Source organism: Podarcis erhardii, assembly GCF_964252035.2.
Source record: "Podarcis erhardii genome assembly, chromosome: 13".
Taxonomy (NCBI): domain Eukaryota; kingdom Metazoa; phylum Chordata; class Lepidosauria; order Squamata; family Lacertidae; genus Podarcis; species Podarcis erhardii.
In genome coordinates this window covers 33579021-33598453 of record NC_138502.1, presented here as the reverse complement: position 1 = coordinate 33598453, position 19433 = coordinate 33579021, and the positions used below count along the sequence as shown (strand labels likewise).

Here is a 19433-nt window from a genome sequence, read left to right as displayed (position 1 = left end):
ACGCTGGATGCACATGAACAGAAAAGCGGCTACCAAGAAGGCAGGTAGCAGTGGGAGGACTGTTGGTGGCTGGAGATGGATAGCAACCTTAGATTCCCCAGCCTTGCTCTGCTGCACCTGGAAAGCAACACCACTTGGGAGATGCCAGCCAGCCCTGCCCATCAAGAGCAAGATCCCGGCCACTCCCACAGCTTGAGCCTACTCATTTGGAAGCACAGTAGGCTGCTGTCAGTGGGCCAACCCCAAAGGGTAAGAGACTGTCCCTTTGGGTTGCTCCTTTGTGATGTGATTTGTTTTAGATGGACTTACTGAGACATTGGACCAGCTGGGATGGGGATATGAGTTAACTTGGCTGCTAAGTGAGAGGTGGAATGCTCTGTAGCTCTGTCTGTGTGGCCTAGTAGGTGCTTTGTGGTTTTGTTGTTTAATATTGTTGCGATTAACCTGTATTCATAGGTTGAACCCTTGAACCAAAAAAGCAGCAGGTAAATAAACCGTAGAATAACAAGCTGGCCCCAAGGAAGACAAGATCCACTATGGTTTGATAACAGTTCTTGCTATAGAACTGCATCACCCGGCTCGAGTTTTTTTCATACCACATGTTTCAACAGGTGCTAAAAGGTTTATCACGGGGGCAAGAGCGAAGTAAGGAAATTACAAATGTACATTTGTATCTGGCAATCAAATCCATGCACAATAGGTAAGTATTGTCAGTTATGTCTATTATCGCAGGGCAAACAACTCAACGTTATGTAAGCCCTGTTGAGTCACCTTTCCGTTTCGTTTTCTTATTTACCTCTTCTTAAAACGATCACCCCATCTTCATTAATACAGTATCCTGCAAACACAACTGCAACAGAGGGTTTTTACCATCTTCTAACCCATCAAGACACTGGCTGGAATATATTGGAGCAAAAGTAGGAGGCAAGTTATTCTCTCCTTTAAAAAAGGAAAAGGCTTTCAGCCAAAGTTTTCATATTGTGTGTGTGTGTGTTTTACCACCTAGGAAATTCAGCTGTTCGCGCCTCTTTCCACCAACAGCTCATGCCACCTCGTTTTATTTAAGACATATGCACCGCTTTCTGCTATAAATAGTACAAAAGGCTGCTTGCAAATACCAAGGATAAAAATGGTGCCTGATGCCTATGTGAAAGATTCCCTCCTTGTTACCTTCTCTTCAGCCTCTCTGGGCCAGGCGGTTCCCCCGTCCCTGTGCTTTGAGGGAGGTTGCTCCAGAGAACTTGAGAGCAGAATGCTCTGCAGTTACCAGATGCCCATCGCCAGATGACAAACGCATCTCTTCAGCTGCCAAAAGCCCTGAACCATAATAAAATCAGTGGAGTGCTACATTAGGGCCAGATTATAGAGGAGCAACTCCGGGGTTTGGCACAATTATGGCCTGGCTGCAGCATCAAATGGTTACTATGCCCATCTTCCCTAATATGCAGAGACACTTTCTCCCCCCCCCAAACCCCTTCAGTTGATCTTCCAATTCACTTTCAGCAGGAGTGTTGATTTCAGCATTGCATGGTGGTCTCTTTCTCTCTTACTCCACAATTAGGATGTTTATGAATGGTTTTTTAGCATTGCAGCAAGCTCAGTCGTGGCTGAGGGCCAGGCAACAAGTTTCTGATGGTTATATATGAGGTCTGGTGGCTGCCATTGCAGTCTCTCGATCCATACAGTTGCTGGGACTTGTCCCTTCAAGAGAAGAAGCATAGGTCCAGAGTGTGACCCATTGGCACCTCCACCGTGCATCTGGCATCGCGGCTGCAGGATACGGGCCAGTCGTAGGGTGTAGCCTTCTTTGGCTGATTATAAAATGCATTTGGGGTTGGGGTGGAAGGGGCAGAAGAATCCCCTACTGCTGCTTGCCTAGGGTCTCCTTGGGTGCAAAGTAGGCAGCAGTGGTACAAAGTGCTGTAGGTGAGCAGGCCAAGAATGCTAGCACTCATGCAACAGAGCTGCGCCCACAGTGCTGCCCTGCATGCAGTGTCTGCGCTCCCGAGTGGGAAGGTTTCATTGTCTCCATAAGCAGCCTTAACACACTATGGTACTGGGATTGTGGGGCCCAACTGCATGTTTCTTGCAAACACAACAAAAGGCAGGCGGAGGTTCTCCCTCCATCTCACAGAAGCATGAGGAGCAGGAAGAGTTGGAATGATGTATTGGAGGACAGATGCCCTTAACCTTTCTGTGCATACACCACTTTACTGCTAAGTCCCCCTCGGCTCCTTTGGGTGTCTGTGTTTGAAATTAGCCAGGAGCCAGGGGCATTTTGCACCTGACTGCCAGTTGTGAAGATCTCTGGGCACCAGGATGACGCCTGACATCTCTACCATCTGGAGGTGCATGTCTGGAGATAACTGGATCTGGACTGTTTTCACACACTAATAGCCCGTCCTGTAGAATTCTTTCAGTTATATTTTATTTGCACAATCGGAATGAATTTCAGGAACCAGAATGCTTTTTCTGTGCAGCCTGAGCGGTAGCAGTGCACAACCTTACAGTTCATGGTTGCAGCTTGTCTTCCCTTACCCCACCCTACTGCCCTGCTCAGTTGTGAAGAATATTCTTACATTATGAATGGTCTGTGTCACCATTAAGGGGGGCGGACCCAGAAGAAATAGGATGATATATATATTTGGACTGTCCCCAGATAAAGTTCTCAAGGTTCTTAACCCAGCTCAAGGTTGTCATCTGAACTAGCAAGATGTTTAACTGAGAATCAATCACAGCCAGTCCGTCATTTGAAAAATAAGACTTGAGTTGTTGTGTCCCCAAAATGGCAACTAGACATTCTGTTTTGGCAACTGCAAGCTCTGTTTAAGGAGCGATTTGGCCCCTAGCTTTTATATTGTATCTGAGTTTTTAATACTATGGAAGAAAAACTACGTTTCAGGGCAGGGTAATTTAAATTGAAGTAGTAGTGGGTGGTTATTTCCCCCTAGGGATCTCCATTGGCATGCTCTCATAAAATGCACATGTGTCTAGCATCAGTGGGGGGGGGGAATCCAGATGTTGCTGAACTGCATCTCTCAGCACCCCAGGCCTTGCTGGTGGGGGCTGATGGGAGTTGGAGTTCAGGAGCATCTGGAGGACGAAGGACTCCCCACTCCTGGTGTAGCATGTCGTTCTGCTCCTGGCCTCTTCTTCAAGAGCAAAGTTACTCTCTTTCTTTACCCATTAGATATCTAAACATGAAACAGACGGGCAGGGTGTGGCAATGGCAGCTGCCTGTTGCTGGTGCATTTGATTCCGAGAAGGCACTTAATTGTGGAGTGGATGCTAACGAAAGCCATGATTTCAGTCCTGGTCTCGTTCTCTTACCAAGCTGGAAAATGTGATGCTTGCTTCGGTCTAAGTTGAGTAAAACTGCCGTGTGAGCCACCAGCTAATTCCTCTGTTCTGTAAACTGGAAAAAAAAATCTGTCAACTTTTCCTGCGTTTGAGGTCCAAGTTGCTCGTTTCTATGCCTTTAGTACCCTCTCGTGTATCGTGGTGGGGTGGGGGGAGCCAAGCAGTCTTGCCTGGCATCATCGCTGCACAGATGGCTTAAATCTGGCATTCTGACAGCCTTTAAATGCAGAGCTGAGATCCTGATGGGGCATTTGTGCCGGAACAGTAGAGATTAGTCACCGCTTAATGGAAACAGTTCTGTGGAAGCTGACATACAAACTGCTAACATAGGTTGTGCTTCTGAGCAGACAGTCTTGGTAGAGGAGGATGCACCCTGCAGGTAGTGTGCTTGAGAGTTATCCTTCTCTGCCCCACCCCAAGAACCTCACCCCAGGGGGATGCTGTAGGCATAGTTTATTCTCCCCATTAAAGGTGCTTATGTCTCGAGCTTCTCCATCCAGTAGTAACTTCCCCCTGCTGCCTGGATATATGGGGTGTGGGTGGGCTGTGGCTCCTCAAGAAGACCTCTGCACATGTCCAGAAAGTAGGCATTCCAAAGTACATTGCCAACCTTAGTCCTCTTGACCTCCACTCTTAAGTGTAAGCCCTGGCTGGTGAATTTTACCAATTGCTTCCTTTAATGTACTGTTCTCTCTTTCTCTGCTGAAGCACTCAAGGCTTTGAAATAATGGACTGCAAGCTCAGAGGCATGTCACAAGAGGGGCATAAGGAAATCCAGGCACCAGCTTTTCCATAACATTACCATGGTTCTTGCTGGAGACTGGCTTCCAAACTCATGCCTGTTAGCTGTGATGGGTATGGGTATTTTCCCCCCTGTGCCTTCAGTTGGAGGCAGCTGTGCTTCTGAATACCTGTTGCTGGAAACCTCAGGAAGGGAGAGTGCTCTTTTGCTAGAATCCTGCTTGCTGGTTGTCCACTATGACTCATTCGCCAGATGCAGCAGGCTCTTCCTGTGTTCCTAACAGCCCAGAGTGAATGGCAGCTGGTCTCTGCATTGATCCTGGCTATCTCATCCCTTTTGCTGATTTAGCCGGGTGCAAGTGCTATTAGATGGAGTCAGTTCTAAGAGGGGGAGAATCCAAAGGACTGTTGGACCCAGGCAAACCAATGGAGGGTGGTGGAAGAAGCACCACTGTTTTCTCCATGCTGCTTTTGGCTCCAGGAGAGCAGTGTGGTCACTTAGGGTTTCCCCCATGTGCCCAGTGGTCATTCTTGCTTGCCGCAGTTTGGGCCACTCAGTGCCACTATCTGGAGGAGAGAAGGCTTTCTCCCCACCCACCCAGTGCCAGAACTCTGGATTTCTGGGAGCAAAATGGAATTGGTAGGAGTAGTTTGGGCCAGAAGATTTGAGGCTTCTGCCCAGATATTGTCTAGGCAGTGAAAATGCAGCAGCAGAATCTACCGGTCCCTGCTTGCTAATCGGCTGATAAGAAAGTAGGTTATGGAAACTAGCAAAGCAGAGGCTTCGGAACAGACATGAGCGGCAGTTGGCAGTCATCCCCTTCTCAACCAGGGCAAAGGGAGCATTTCTCTTTGGCTTGCAGCACATTGTGGTGATATTTCACTTTTCAGGAACTTGCTGTTACAAAAAACCGAGGTGACTCATCCATCTGACGCTGGGGGTTTTCATTGGAACCTCTCCGCCAAATAGTTTGCTTGCAGCCTAGGTGCTGTGCACCAGTCCAAGAGCAGAGAGGGAAACCACTGTGAAACTTTTGCCTTTTTTGGGGGGGGGAGCACCAGGCATGTTGGCTAGTTAGGGTGGGTGGGTGGGTGTGGGTGTGGGTGTAGGGCTGGGGGTTGCTGGTTAGTTGGTTGGTCAGTCGGGATGCTGCTTGCCAAATAGAGCAAACTGGGCGTATTCTTGGCCGGGTGGAAATGTTTGGATGCCGAAGGACAAAAATTCCACTTTGCGTCCTTGGTGTGGGTGGATGGAGCTGATGGAAGAGAGCTTTTATATTGCGAACAACTGCTGGCTCTTCTCCTGCCTAGCAAAGAATGGAAAATAAGAGTGTCTCTACTATGAGCTGGATGTTTTAGCTACTGGGCCTAGTGGAATTGTAAGCAGTAGGATACGTGCCTGGGTGGAGGGGAGAACCCAGAGCAGGCTTACCCAAACTTGGGTCTCCAGCTGTTTTCCAACTACAATCATCCTTGACCCACTGGTCTCGCCAGGTAGGGGAGTTGTAGTCCAAAAACAGCTGGAGAGACAAGTTTGGGAAACACTGGTCTAGAGTATCTTCCTCCCCCCATCCCCCCAAAAAACTGGTGCTCTCCTATTAGCCTTGACTATTGCCCACACTGTTGGGAGCCCAAAATGCCTGGAGGGCACCAAGGCTGGCATAGAATTGGCAGTATCAATTTTCCTGACTTTCAACAGTGTCCAGAGTCTGGGGCTGTTTACTACTGCTTCCTCGTTGCAGCCAGGCTGCTCACAATAATAATAGGCTCCATCTGTGCTATATACATTGAAAGCAGTAGCATGCCGCTTTTAACAGCCATGGTTTGCCCCAAAGAATCCTGGGAATGGTAGTTTGTTAAGGCTGCTGACTGTTGTTAGGATCCCCCCCCCTTTCCTCTCTGAGCTACAATTCTCAAGAGCGGTAGTTAACAATCAATCCCTCTTCCTAGGGAACTCTGGGAATTGTGGTTCTGCGAGGGGGAACAGGGGTCGCCTAACAACTCCCAAAAACATCCTTAGAAGGCTATGGCTCCCATGACTCTTTTGGGGAAGTCCATGTCTTTTAAAGGGGTGTGGTGGTGCTTATATAAATGTGTAGTGCAGATGGGGATCTAAATGTTTCCTTTGCTGCGGGTGTTAAAGATTTGTGGTGCTCGTTTTGTGGTGGTTCTGAAAGAACTTCTCTACACGGGAAGTTTCCGTGGAATGTTAATACTTTCTTTGGGTCATTGCTAGGTTGCTGTTTTTCCTTGTGCTACTCTTGTCAGAAGGTTTTGCTTGTCAGAAGGTTTTGCACTGCGACTTGGGGCTATTGCTGCCTGTGCCTCCCTGCAGAATGCAGTGCAAAATAATAATAATAATAATAATAATAATAATAATAATAATAATAATAGCAAAGTTCTTGGGTGCTATCAACAAAAGCTGCATAATTCTTCTGTTGTTTTTATCCTAATAACTCTCGGCCAGAAGAAACTCAAAAGTGGCTAACAGTTAAAACATACAATGCTTTCGAACTACTGTAGAAAGATGACCTGGTCATACTTGGCAACTTGTGCTATATTTGGCAGCTCCCCTAAGGCTACTAATAATTGTGGTTGTACCTTGTATGTGTACTCTTGTCTTAGTGTAGCTAGTGTTCACAACCTATTTTATTTTGCACTCATGGTTTTGGTTTAAACAATTGCGCTATGAGAAAAGGGCAACCCACAGTTGCGTATTGCAATACTGTAAATGGAAACCACAGTGGCAGCGCTTGTCAGATCATCCAAAGGTTGTAAGGCCTGCCTAGGCAGAAGCGTTGAGCAGTTTCTCAGCCATTCCAACTGCTTTAGGCTGATGGGTCTTGCAAGGAGAAAGGTCTTCCAGGCTACAAAAATGTTGCTTCTGTTTAAGGTTTCTTTTCATATGCAATGTGCATATGCTTAGCTGCACGTATAAGTATGATGTAAGAATGCCTGAGCACATGGTAAACTTATGGAACCAGACCGCACATGAGACATTTGGTTTTTGCAGCAGCATGAAACACTTCCAGCACTCAGACCACTGTCTGGAGAAGAGTGGTGCATGCACACCCACACTCAGAGAACTCGGCTACCCATGCATTAATTCAAAGAGAATATTTTATTGCAGTGTTGTTGGTTGGACTACAACTCCCATCATCCCTAGCTAGCAGGACCCCAGCGGTCAGGGATGATTGGAGTTGTAGTCCAACAGCAGCTGGAGACCCAAGTTTGAGAAACACAGTTTTATTATTAAATTTCTACTTCGCCCTTCCAGGAAAAATGGGGAGTTCTTTCCAGCATTGGGGTCAAGCTGAGATGAGTAGCAGCAGCAGTTCAGATACCTGCTGTACTGTTAGTGAAAAACAGTGCAGAAGTCGAGTGGAGAAGGGAATGTGGGACTCCCATTAGCTCCTGTAGCTCTGGTTGTATTGTACGCAACAGTATTATATTCCATTGTGTGCATTGATCGTATGTATTCAGCCCGCTGAATTCTATCCAGATGTTTTCTTTCTGACGCTCTGCATCTTGCAGTCGTATGAACTAGGAAGGGACAGTTGCATGCCTTCCTGAGAGCCAATGCAGCTGAGTATTGGGGGGAGCACAAGGAAGGAGCAGAACCCCCCCCCTTTTTGCCTCCTCTCCAAAATGCTGATTCCCTGCCCCCAACTTCGTTCAGTGTGTAAAACAAGACTAGGGAATTAAAAAGGAGCTGTCCCAGACGGAGGAGCCAAAGATGTGAGGCAGCGGCCAGACTGGTGGTCCAAGATAGTGCCGGTTCCATTTATCTCCGAGCTGTTCTGTTCTGGACTTCTCCCCCACTCCCCAGATCAGAGATGCTCAGCTAGCGATGGGAGTCTAGAATATGCAGCCAGGTGTGGCTGGGCTGAACCCAGCCTAATGGACTAGGCTGATAATAGAGCTGTGCTGTAAACAGGACACCCCACCCTGCCTCTGCTTCTCTCGCATGACATCTTTGTCTTGCAGCGAGCATTGTGTTGCTGCCTCTGGTGTATTTTTAGGCCGTGCTGCTTTGACGGGAGCTGAGAAGTGCTCCCAGGCCAGCTGTTGGGACTGCAATCTTTCTTGGCTCTGCTCTCTGTCTGTCTATGCAGCCACTGATTTCACAGGTGGCTTCAGCATGGCAGGGCCTATCAGGTGCGAGTTATATGGGGGGGGGCGTTTACCAGCTGACCACCCCAACCCTGGGATCGTGAGTTTGTGCAGACTGCCTTTTCACCACTGAGCGGCCACATCTCTAGGGTTAAAGGGCAGAGCTTTCGGGCTGCTGAACCAGCCTTCCGAGCTGGCTTGCGACTGCTCTGAAACGGAGTGCGCATTGCATGCGCCTCAAATAGAGCCTGCCTGATGCTCAGTCAACAACCGGTGGAGGGGGTGCCTTAAATAGCTGCTAAACTGCTGTGAGTCAGGAGCTCTGAATCTGAGCTACCAGAGATCTCTCCTTGGCAGCGTACCAGGAGGTCCCGGCTTTGGTTATTACGAGTGCATATTAATTTACGTGTAAATGAAAAAGCAAACAATCTCCAGCCTTGGGGCTTGGGTTGGCATTTCTCTTTTGCTTTAAACACAGTAGCTGGGAGCGTGATAGCTGAGAGTGAGTTGGGAGCCAGGAAATTGTCACTTCAGAGCTCTCCGGCTCAAACCACAAATTTGTGGGTGGCTCTGTGCCACTTGGTCTGTGTCAGCGCTTCCACACACCCCCAAAGTACATCGATAACACAGGCATGTGCTGTGGGAGGGGCTGTAGAGTTTGCTACGATAATGTGTTGTGAAGTGGTTAGATATTCCATAAATCTGAAGTATTACAATGCGGTTCTTGGGGCCTTTGCAGCTCATGATAACAGCGTTTTCATTTCTTCTCCCTAATCAGGCTAGTACCAGTTACTTGCCAATAGCCCAGTATTCTGCTGCTGCTGCTACTACTACTAAAGTGGGGAGGGTGAAAACTTTGATGCAAGGGTGGGGGCTGCTGCCCCCGTTTTTGCTTTACGAAAGAAACTGGTTGGGTGAGAGAAGGAAGCATGCACTCTGTGCCGGCAAGCCGGGGGTGTCTAGACTTTAAAAAGCTAAATATGAAAAAGCAACCCCCAAGAAGTGGGGAAGCTGGACAGAGCAGGGCAATAACATACCCTGGATGCAGTGTTCGAAACTCCCATTGTTCCAAGCCAGGGGTCAGCAAACTTTTTCAGCAGGTCCACTGTCCCTCAGACCTTGTTGGGCGCAGGACTATATTTTGAAAAAAAGAATGAATTCCTATGCCCCACAAATAACCCAGAGATGCATTTTAAATAAAAGAACACATTCTACTCATGTAAAAACACGCTGATTCCCGGACCATCCGCGGACTGGATTTAGTAGGCGATTGAGCCGAATTCAGCCCCCGGGCCTTAGTTTGCCTACCCATGGTTCAGGCCAGGCATAGGCAAACTCCGACCCTCCAGATGTTTGGGACTACAGTTCCCATCATCCCTAGCTAACAGGACCAGTGGTAAGAGATGATGGGAATTGTAATTCCAAACATCTGGAGGGCCAGAGTTTGCCTATGCCTTGTTTAGGCACATTTTGCGACAGGGAATTTGGTTAGCATTTGGTTTCTGAGCTCTGAGCGCAGTACTGTGCCTACGAATTCAGATTAAAACTGCAGAGTATGGAAGGAAAGGAGGGCCCTTTTCTGCCTCTCCACTTCCAGCTACTCTTAAGACTGGAGAAGAGACCCTCTTAAGAATATTACGGGTGTGTGCAGGGGAAGCACTAGGCCATGTGAAAAATGAGCATAATATTTTAGCTGCAGTTCATTCATTTTCAGCTTTCTATTCTTGTTATAAAAGAAAGTGTGCCTACACATTCCATTCCTGCACCCATAACCTAGGTTTAAAGTGCCATTTAGCTCCTAGCATTCATATCTCAGTTTCTAACACTGCCTGGATAATGGGCAACTTCTGGGGTCTAAATGCGGCCCTCCATGCCTCTCTGTGTGGCCCCCAGGGCTCTTCCCCAGGCCACACACCGCTCCCACAGGCCACATTTTCCTTAAGTGTGTTTGTTTTGCATGGCTGGAATGTGTCCTTTAACTGCGACCATGAATCTTGCTTGCCTAGGAATAGGATGCAGAGGCAGGTTTCCGTGTGTGGAAATAACCTGTCTTCTGCCTGGACTGTTGTGACTCACTAATACCCCATCCTGTAGGATTCTATCAGTTACATTTATCTACACAATCGGAATGAACGTCTGGAACCAAAATGCTTTTTCTGTGCAGCCTGAGCAGGAGCAGTTGCCATTAACGAAAAGAAGTCGGAATAGGCCAATACATGTGTGGACTGTTTCTGGATCAAGTGACTTTTTTTTGAATTATCAAAGCTCTTAATCTAGCTCAAGTTGTCAACTGAACTATCCAGATGTTTAACTGCGGGTCAATCAGTCATTTGAAAAATAAAGACTTTAGAGCCATCTTGCCCCCAAATGGCAACTAGACATTCCATTTTGGCAACTGCAACCTTGGTTTAAGGAGCCATTTGGCCCCTAGCTTATATATCTGAGTTTCTAACACTGGTGGAGAGAGGGCAGTGGCACTCAGGTCCTCCTTGCAGGTTTTCCATAGGCATCTACTTGGCCCCTGTGATGCCGGACTAGATTGGCCTATGGCCTGATCTCTTCTGTTTTTAAGGGGCCTGACTCTGCACAAGGCAAAGCTTCCTACGGGTCTTGAGTCTCCATTATGATTAAACTGCATGCGACACTGTTCAGGGCCCAGCTTGCTTTATATCCATCCGTCAAGGTTCTTGAGGTGGCAAATGTCACATAGGACCCATGTGGTTAACAGCGCTTGTGAGTGCTGTACAGTGTGCTTCCTTCGCCAATGAATGAGCTGGCTCTCGGGCATCTGAAATCCAAAGTGCAGAGGCTCTTGGGGTTTCAGTAATAAAACCTGCTATGATTAACACTTAAGATCAGGCACCGTGGCCTGCCTAAGCCTACCTAGTGGCTTTAGATAAAGTTAGATCATTGCTCAGGGTTGTTTCCAAGAAGGGTAGCCGTGTTGGTCTGCCATAGTCAAAACAAAATAAAAAAATTCCTTCCAGTAGCACCTTAAAGACCAACTTATACCAAGAACTAACTTAGTTGGTCTTTAAGGTGCTACTGGAAGGAATTTTTTTATTTTGTTTCCAAGAAGGGTATCTCTCCTGTTCCTACCAGGAGATGCCAGGGAGTAAGACCTTTTGCCTTCAAAGTTTGTGGTTTTACAACTGAGCTGTGGTCTCGTTCCTCCCCTGCCAACAAGCTATGGCTTGGCAAAGCTGAGATATTGGGTCCCCGAACTGAGGCTTTAGCCTATCAACTTCCAGAAATGCTGGGGACCAGGGACTGGGCATGCTGGGAAGCAGGAATGTTCACAGAGCACAGCTGTTCCTAAATATGGCTGCAGCCGTTGGCATCAGAAATAAGTGCATAAAATAGACTTGCCCCGGCACAGTCAAGGAAATAGTAATCATCATTTTACTAAGAAAATAGTTGCAGATCCTTGTAATAATTTGGGGAGGCCTACACCAGGCCCAGCCTACATGCGTACAGTCTAAAAATAAGAGGAGAGGATGCATTCCTGTACAGAAGCAATTGGGAAGCGAATGTATTAAGATGCAATTAGATGTCTGTCCCAAGGGCTAGGTGTTACACCATCTCATCTCGTATTTCATCTCTAAGCCTGTGAGGAAGGTTCAGCTGAGAGAATTGCCCAAGGCCACTGAGCAAGCCAGTGGATTGGGGGGGGGGCGTGTTTCTCACGCTAAATTGGATACAGGTGCAGTTTGTTCAGAAGGCACTTAGATTGCCTCTGTTGCAAAGGAGGTGTGAGTCCCCCTTTCCCTTTGGAAAAACCCGGGGAAGGTGCAGCCAGTCCTTTTCACACATAGAATCAGAGTTGGAAGGGACCCACGAGGGTCATCTAGTCCAATCTTTTTGCCCAACGTGCGACTCGAACCCATAACCCTAAGACTAAGAGTTTCACATTCTACCGACTGAGCTTAATAATAATAATAATAATAATAATAATTAATAATTATACCCCGCCCATCTGGCTGGGTTTCCCCAGCCACTCTGGGCGGCTTCCAACAGAATATTAAAATACAATAGTCTATTAAACATTAAAAGCTTCCCTAAACAGGGCTGCTGTCTTCTAAAAGTCTGGTAGTTGTTGTTCTCTTTGACATCTGGTGGGAGGGCATTCCACAGGGCAGGTGCCACTACTGAGAAGGCCCTCTGCCTGGTTCCCTGTAACCTCACTTCTCGCAGCAAGGGAACTGCCAGAAGGCCCTCGAAGCTGGATCTCAGTGTCCGGGCTGAATGATGGGGGTGGAGACGCTTCTTCAGGTATACTGGGCCAAGGCTGTTTAGGGCTTTAAAGGTCAGCACCAACACTTTGAATTGTGCTCGGAAACAGTCAATGCTGCCTGTCTGTCTTAAAGGGGAAGGGCAGTAGTAGTGCTTTGTTTACAGGTGCACCCTTCCCAACTGACTTATACAGGAAGAGGGTTTAGCAGGACTTAACAAACGCTTGGAAACTTGTTGCTAGCTCCTGCAATCTAGAAAGCTGACCTGCTGCATGGGCCCTTCAAGGTAGACCAGTGAGCTCTTCCTGGCTTTGTCCCGGTTTGCCTGTCACAGTAAACCGTAGCTAGGAATATGCTGTGAACACAGAGAGGGGTCCTGTTTTGTTTCTCCCCTAACATGGGCACAGGAGTTGCAAGCCGCACTTCTAGGCTTAGCTTTATGTCTGATCGTGGTGTTTTGCTCCAAACAAACCACAGCACAGAGCCAAGGTTTATTCTCATGGCTTGTTTGAGCTAAACAAATGGTCCATCGTAAAGCTAAAGCCAGATATCCCGGCTTGTCGCTGCTGTACATGGTAAGGAGAGTTGCGTTCACAGTAAACCATTAACCATGCGTGGCAGCCTTTGCGTCCTGCAATTCCCAAGGCCAGCAATAATGAAATACAGTCGAACAAATTTTAAATTGGTTACAGTAAATAAGCAATGAAAGCAATAAAGCGGTGCAACAAGTAACAGGAGGTCGGTAGCAATAAAAGGAAAAAGAATTGAGTTGCTGATGAGCAAAAGCAGAGTTTTGACTGAGCATCTTATAAGCAAATCAAGAGAGGATCAGAGGAGTAAAAAGAGCGACTCAGATTTGCATGAAATTTGTGCATGCTGGTGTGTGCACGCTGTGTATAGAAATACAGTACATTTCACTCTAATACAACTCACTATAGTGGGGAAGCTTGGCCAGCTGACCAGGGTGCCTATCCGGTCTGCTGTCAAGGTGCTGACGGTTGTTTGGCAACATCAGGACCCCTCCTGCTCTCCCTTCTTGGGGGTCTTGAAACTGGGCTTGGACCAGATAGCCTTTTGAGTCTGTAAACCTGCCCTCCATAAAAAGTAGGGCGCATTGACCATCTTCCAAATGAGCTTTCCTTGGGGAAGAGTTCCCAAACCTGGGGACCGCTGCAGAGAAGTCCTTAATCCCATGTGCCCACCCGCCACATTTTGGATGGTGAGGGTTCACAGAGGAGGGCGTCAAATGCCATCCAAGTGGGAGGAGGCAACCTTAAGGATAGTGTGGGCTTTAAAGGTCAAAATTAGCACTTTGGATTGTGCTTGGGAACCGGGAGCCAACGGAGACGGCACAACACCAGAGAGCTCCGTAGTCCAAAAAACAAAAATCCAAGCTTTGGTAAATATTCCCCGTCGGTGGAATGCTCTCCCCAGGGAAGTTTGCCTGGAGCCTTCATTATACACCTTTACGTGCCAGGCAAAAACGTTCCTCTTTAACCAGGCACTTGGTTGATCCGATTTACATCCTATGCTCTTTTAAAAATTGGGGGGTGGGGGTGGTAATTGGGCTATTGTTTTTATTTTTATTAGGATTTTTGCGTTTTTATATCTTGATTTTATTATGTGGACCGCCCTGAGACCCCCAGGTATAGGGCCGTATATAAATTCTAATAATATTAATTAATTAAACTACTACTCTAGGTGCTGAATTTTGAACAAGCTGGAGTATCCAAATGGGGAATCTATTTTTTTAAAAAATACTATTTATTACATTTTCCACTTTAACAATCCAATCAAACCTTATTAAATATTCCAAATTATACATATTATTCAATAATCAAGCAGTCTAAATATTATGCCAAATTAAAAAAAAATAATGGAGGTATCTTTCCATGTTCTGAGGTCAGTGGGGCTCTGATCATCTCATACCTCTACTGCTTTCATAATTTCCACGATAGTTCCCATAAATCATTCCGATGTTAATCCTCCTTACTTTTCACAGCCTCTGAGTTTATCAAACAAGCGAGATCAAACAAAACAATATATTCTGTATGGAATTTACGTCCGGAGTTCCCTCCAAATGGGGAACCTAAGGCACCTCTGGCAATGAACAGATAAAGTATCAAAATTCTATGAATGGCAAATGCCAAAACAAGACGCAGCCCCGTCCATTTGCAAAATTTTCGGGAGATTTGGCAGGGTGCGGAGGGAATCTGCTAATAATTCTTCCTTCCCTTTGGGGGTTTTTGATTTAGTTCTTGTTGCTTATTCAGAAGCACACGCATGAGAAAGGTTAGGAAAATCATATGGCCAGCCCACACACCATACATTTAAAGTATTTGGCTGCCTGGGAATTGTAGTTTGCCCCCTCACAGAGCTACACTTCCCTTCACTACAGATAAGCACCTGCTACAGGTAGAAGAGATTTAGGAGTGATGCTTCGAATTCTTAACTTGTTTCTCTTCCTTTCTCTCCAGCCAGTGTCCCATGTGCTGTGGCCGGTCCGGTTGAGAAGGCCTGCCGGAACAGGCCCCCCCGGGTGAGGCGCACTTCCTCCCTAGACACCGTCCTTGGATCGTACCTCTTGGGCCAGTGGCCTCGGGATGCGGAAGGAGCTTCCGTAGCGCATATGAGTGACAAATCCACCCAGGTACTGGAGCTACCTTTTTGCAGGGACAGTGGGGGATCATGGAGGGATGATGGGACAGATCATGAAGGTGGCAGGAGATGTTACCTGATTGGGCTTGTGTTCCAGAGGTCAGGCTGGGATCAGCAGTGATGTGTTTACATGAGCGCTCTCAACTTAAATGCTTCGTAAGAAAAGCTTTGCCAGATCAGGCCAGAGGTTCACCTTGTCCTGAGTAGAGCTGAGTGATGCATTGAGAAATCGTCTGAAACGATTATAGCGTTCAGATCATGATACTGGTTTCAGACAAATTGAGCTGGCGATAAACCATGCCAGTTCAAATGGCCTGCAGACAGCAAAGGCGCAGGCAAGCAGGCAAAAGGAGCCTAAGGTGGGAAGGAGGAAGCAGCCGAGATACATTCCAGAGTCGGACATCGTGATATTCAGCTGCTGGTGTATCACAACATTGAAAATCGGATATCTCTCAGTCCTACTCACCCCACCGCTGTCCTGTGCCTTATTGCAAACTTCCAATTTGTTGCCAAGTCCTGTACGGTTCTGTCTCCAGTATAGCAATCTTGGTGCCCAGCCCCAGTAAACACCATGCAAAGTCTTGGGGGAACTTTCCCCCTCCATCTCCCAGGAGTGGCCCTTGACTACAGGCAAGAGGTGCCTGGAGCAGGGCTGGGCAATATCAGTTTTTCAGCATCGCGGTATATCACCAGCCCAACATTGCAGTCAGGCGATATACCGTGATGTTGAAAAACAAGCTGCATTGGCCTGTGCCTGTGAGGCACTGGTTGAAATTGCCACAGCTCTCACCGTGGGAACTGAGGCAGCTTCGCCCCTTGCCTAGAGGACTGGGACAAGGCAGCTTGTTTGTACGGCTCAGCTGGGGTGTAGGAGGGCTCCTGAGCCATCCCTGGTGCTCTCCCCGTTTGTGTGAGAGCCAGCACTGGGCTGGCAGATCCTTTAACCACTCGGCTGAGGTTAGCTCACTCTTCAGCTGAGCCGTTAAAAGATGCAGAGGGAGGAACAAGCCGTGTCGGTGCCTCACCAATGCAGATTTTTTCCCTCCCTCTGCACAGTATGATATATCGCTGGTGAAACTGCCACCAAGTCCCTCTGTTAGCAGCGCTCGCTAGAGGAAGTTGCTAGTAGAGGGACTCTGGAGCGGTGGCAGTTTCACCAGCAATATACCGCTGAGTGAAGTCGACATCGCGGTCTGCTCCTCATCCCGGTCCTGGGCCATATATTGATATATTGCCCAGGCCTAGCCTGGAGGGGCTGTTTTGCAGTTGTGTTGCACAACCACGGGATTTGGCTTCTGTGGCAAGGCAGGTGCTCTGAAGAACCTCTGCTTTCATCTTACTTGCAGCCCACACGGTTGTCAAGCAGACAGTGCTTGATGGGAAGCGAGAGGCGGTTGCTAAGGAGGCATCAGTTGCTGGATGACGGGCAACGAGCGTTGCAGTCCAGCTGCATCTGGAGTGCCGCAGGTTCCCCATCCTTGCTGCACTCCACAAAAGCATTTAATATGTCTGTTAGTCCTTAAAGGGTGCTACTGGACTGTTTGGTTGGAGAAGCAGGCAAAAGACAGGTGTGCCCTTCCCAGGCATTCAACCCAGTAGCTGAACGTAACCTCTTTGTGCTAATTATCAGGTTATGGGTTCAATCCCCATATGGGACAGCTGACTATTCCTTTATTGGCAGGGGGTTGGTCTAGATCAGGCTTCCTCAACCTCGGCCCTCTAGATGTTTTGAGACTACAATTCCCATCATCCCTGACCACTGGTCCTGCTAGCTAGGGATCATGGGAGTTGTAGGCCAAAAACACATGGAGGGCTGAGATTGAGGAAGCCTGGACTAGATCCTCAGGGCCCCTTCCAATGCTACAACCCATATTCTGTCTCCAGAATATGGTGGTGGCTGTACATTGTAAGGAAGAGTAGTAAGCATTAAGGAACTTTAGAGTGGGGCCTGAAGTCAGAAATGGACGTACTTAAAAATAAAACTCTGTGTGCTTGTTTGTGTCTTTTGCACCAAACATCAATACCCCCAGCCTGGAGAAAGCAACCCATGAGCAACAGAAATGGATTTGCTGGGCTTGGAGTGAGGGCTGCCTCCAACAGCCTGCAACTGTATAGTGGTACCTCTGGTTAAGAACTTATTCCATTCTGGAAGTCCGTTCTTAACCTGAAGCTGTTCTTAACCTGAAGCACCACTTTAGCTAATGGGGCCTTGTGCTGCCACCACACCGCCAGAGTACGATTTCTGTTCTCATCCTGAAGCAAAGTTCTTAACCCGAGGTACTATTTCTGGGTTAGTGGAGTCTGTGACCTGAAGCGTATGTAACCCGAGGTACCACTGTACTGAGAACCCTTAGTGCTGCCCCACAGGGGACCGTCTTTTGTTCAGCAACAGCATTGCCCAGCCGCCTTTCCCTTTGGCTGAAGCTAAAGCAAGGCTATGCACCTGGGGAGGGGAATATCCCGGTCACTGTTTTGCAACCCTCTTGTAAAACCAGATGTGCAAGGGTTTAAGCTGGACTTTTAAAATTTAACTTAGATTGTGCAAAAAAAAATTCTGCTGGAAAACATTGAGCCGGGTAAACTAAAAGTCTAAATGCCTTTCTCTGCAAAATGCATGCATGCCCAGGCTGGGTGAGAGTGCTCTCCTAAGTCTCAAGCCCTGCTCTTTGTGTCTAGCTTTCTAGGGAAGGCCTTCCCTGTTGTGCTTCTGCTGGTTAGAGGCAAAGCTTGACTTTTCCTTGGCTTTTGTTGCAGAGGCAGCTGTCCTCCTGGAAAGGGGCTCAGTGCTCCAAGGCTCTTTCAGCTCGGCTCGCCGCCCTGGGCCAAAACCCTTATATAACATTTCTCAGGGCTGTGTGCCATGCGCTGATTTTGAGATCGAGGGCTCTTGCGATGGAAGAGAGGCTTGCTCAGTGCGAGGCGTGTGTGCTCCCGGATGGAGCAGGGAGCCTCCAGCCATCGAGGAAGCCTTGGCAACCCATAAATATTTCTGCAGAGCAACAAATGGTCCTTCTGAGACAAAAGGACAGCCTCGGCCCCTTTCAGCTGGAGATGAAACTAGCCTTTTTAATTGGAGTGCCTAGATAGAGAGCGTGTTACAAAACCAGCCTCGCAAGCAGTGACCAAATAGGTACATTAGCTTGAGTGGCTCCCTGCAGGGTTCAGCGTTTCATCCATTAAGAGAGGTACTCGGAGTAGCAACAGCTTGGAAAGGAGGCAGATCCATAACAAAAAACAACAACCCACCATTAGGCAAAGTTAACAGCATGGCGGGAGCTGGAAAAGCCGCCCAGCGAAGCTATAAAAATACAACATAACTGGGCCCCGAGGTATTAAATCCTAGAAAAACAAACCTGTTAATTGGGAGCCTTAAGCTGCAAAGCAGTGGCCAGGAAGGTTTCCCTGGGGATAGAATTCCAAAATGGCGGTACCATCACCAAGCGTGCTATCCCTCCTGGCCAGACTTAGGGCTGGTTTTCGGCGCAGCGGTAAATGTGTGCCTGCGCCATACCTCTTCAAACCATGCGTGGAGTCTCACGTTGCTGAATAGGCTTTTATAAAAATGAAACTCCTTCGCATGGAGAACTTGAAAACCCTTTCTTCCTGACGTGCTAGACTTCCAAGTGCAGGGAGTTGGGAGTGCCTGCAGGAGTACTGATGTGTATGTGAAGCGGTGGAGTCTTCCCGCAATGTAATCGCTTCTGCAAGAACCAGGCCTTGGGTCTCCTGCAATGTTGGAACCTACAGCCCTATGGCATCTGCTGATCTGGGTGACCAAAGAAGTACAGTGGTACCTCAGGTTACATAAGCTTCAGGTTACAGACTCCGCTAACCCAGAAATAGTACCTTGGGTTAGAGCTTTGCTTCACGATGATAACAGAAATCATGCTCTGGTGGCGTGGTGGCAGTGGGAGGCCCCATTAGCTAAAGTGGTGCTTCAGGTTAAGAACAGTTTCAGGTTAAGAACGGACCTCCGGAATGAATTAAGTACTTAAACCGAGGTAACACTCTACATGGGAAGCTTCCTTAGATTGAGTCGGACCTGTAGTCCATCTAGTATTGCCAACACTGATTGGCAGCATCCTGCAAAGCTTTTCTGATGTGGGTCTTCCCAAGCTTAGGTAGAGAAGACGAGGATGGAACCTGGGACCTTCTGCATGAAAAGTAGCTGCTCTAGTCCTGACCTATGACCCTTACAGAAGAGGTTGGATCAGAGCTATGCAAGTCCACCTGTGCAAGGCAGGTCTAGGGTAGCCCTTGCACAGTGACTGTAATGTTGGTTTAGCCAAGACGCGCAGCCAGTCTGTACAACCACAAAGGCTTCCTTAC

At 47.8% G+C, this 19433-nt stretch overlaps 1 protein-coding gene across 2 annotated transcripts in view; it reads left to right on the top strand.

The window, feature by feature from the left end:
- The window catches only part of FAM117A (family with sequence similarity 117 member A), a 40360-nt gene that overhangs the window by 5407 nt on the left and 15520 nt on the right, over positions 1–19433 (top strand). Inside the window, exons 1-2 of one of the 2 annotated variants that reach the window (XM_081838051.1) lie at positions 646–700; positions 14924–15096. In XM_081838051.1, the coding sequence (XP_081694177.1) occupies positions 661–700; positions 14924–15096 (213 nt within the window). In that variant the 5' untranslated portion in view covers positions 646–660. Of the gene's footprint in view, positions 1–645; positions 701–14923; positions 15097–19433 lie in introns of those variants that run through there. The other variant, XM_081838050.1, reaches the window with a different exon arrangement.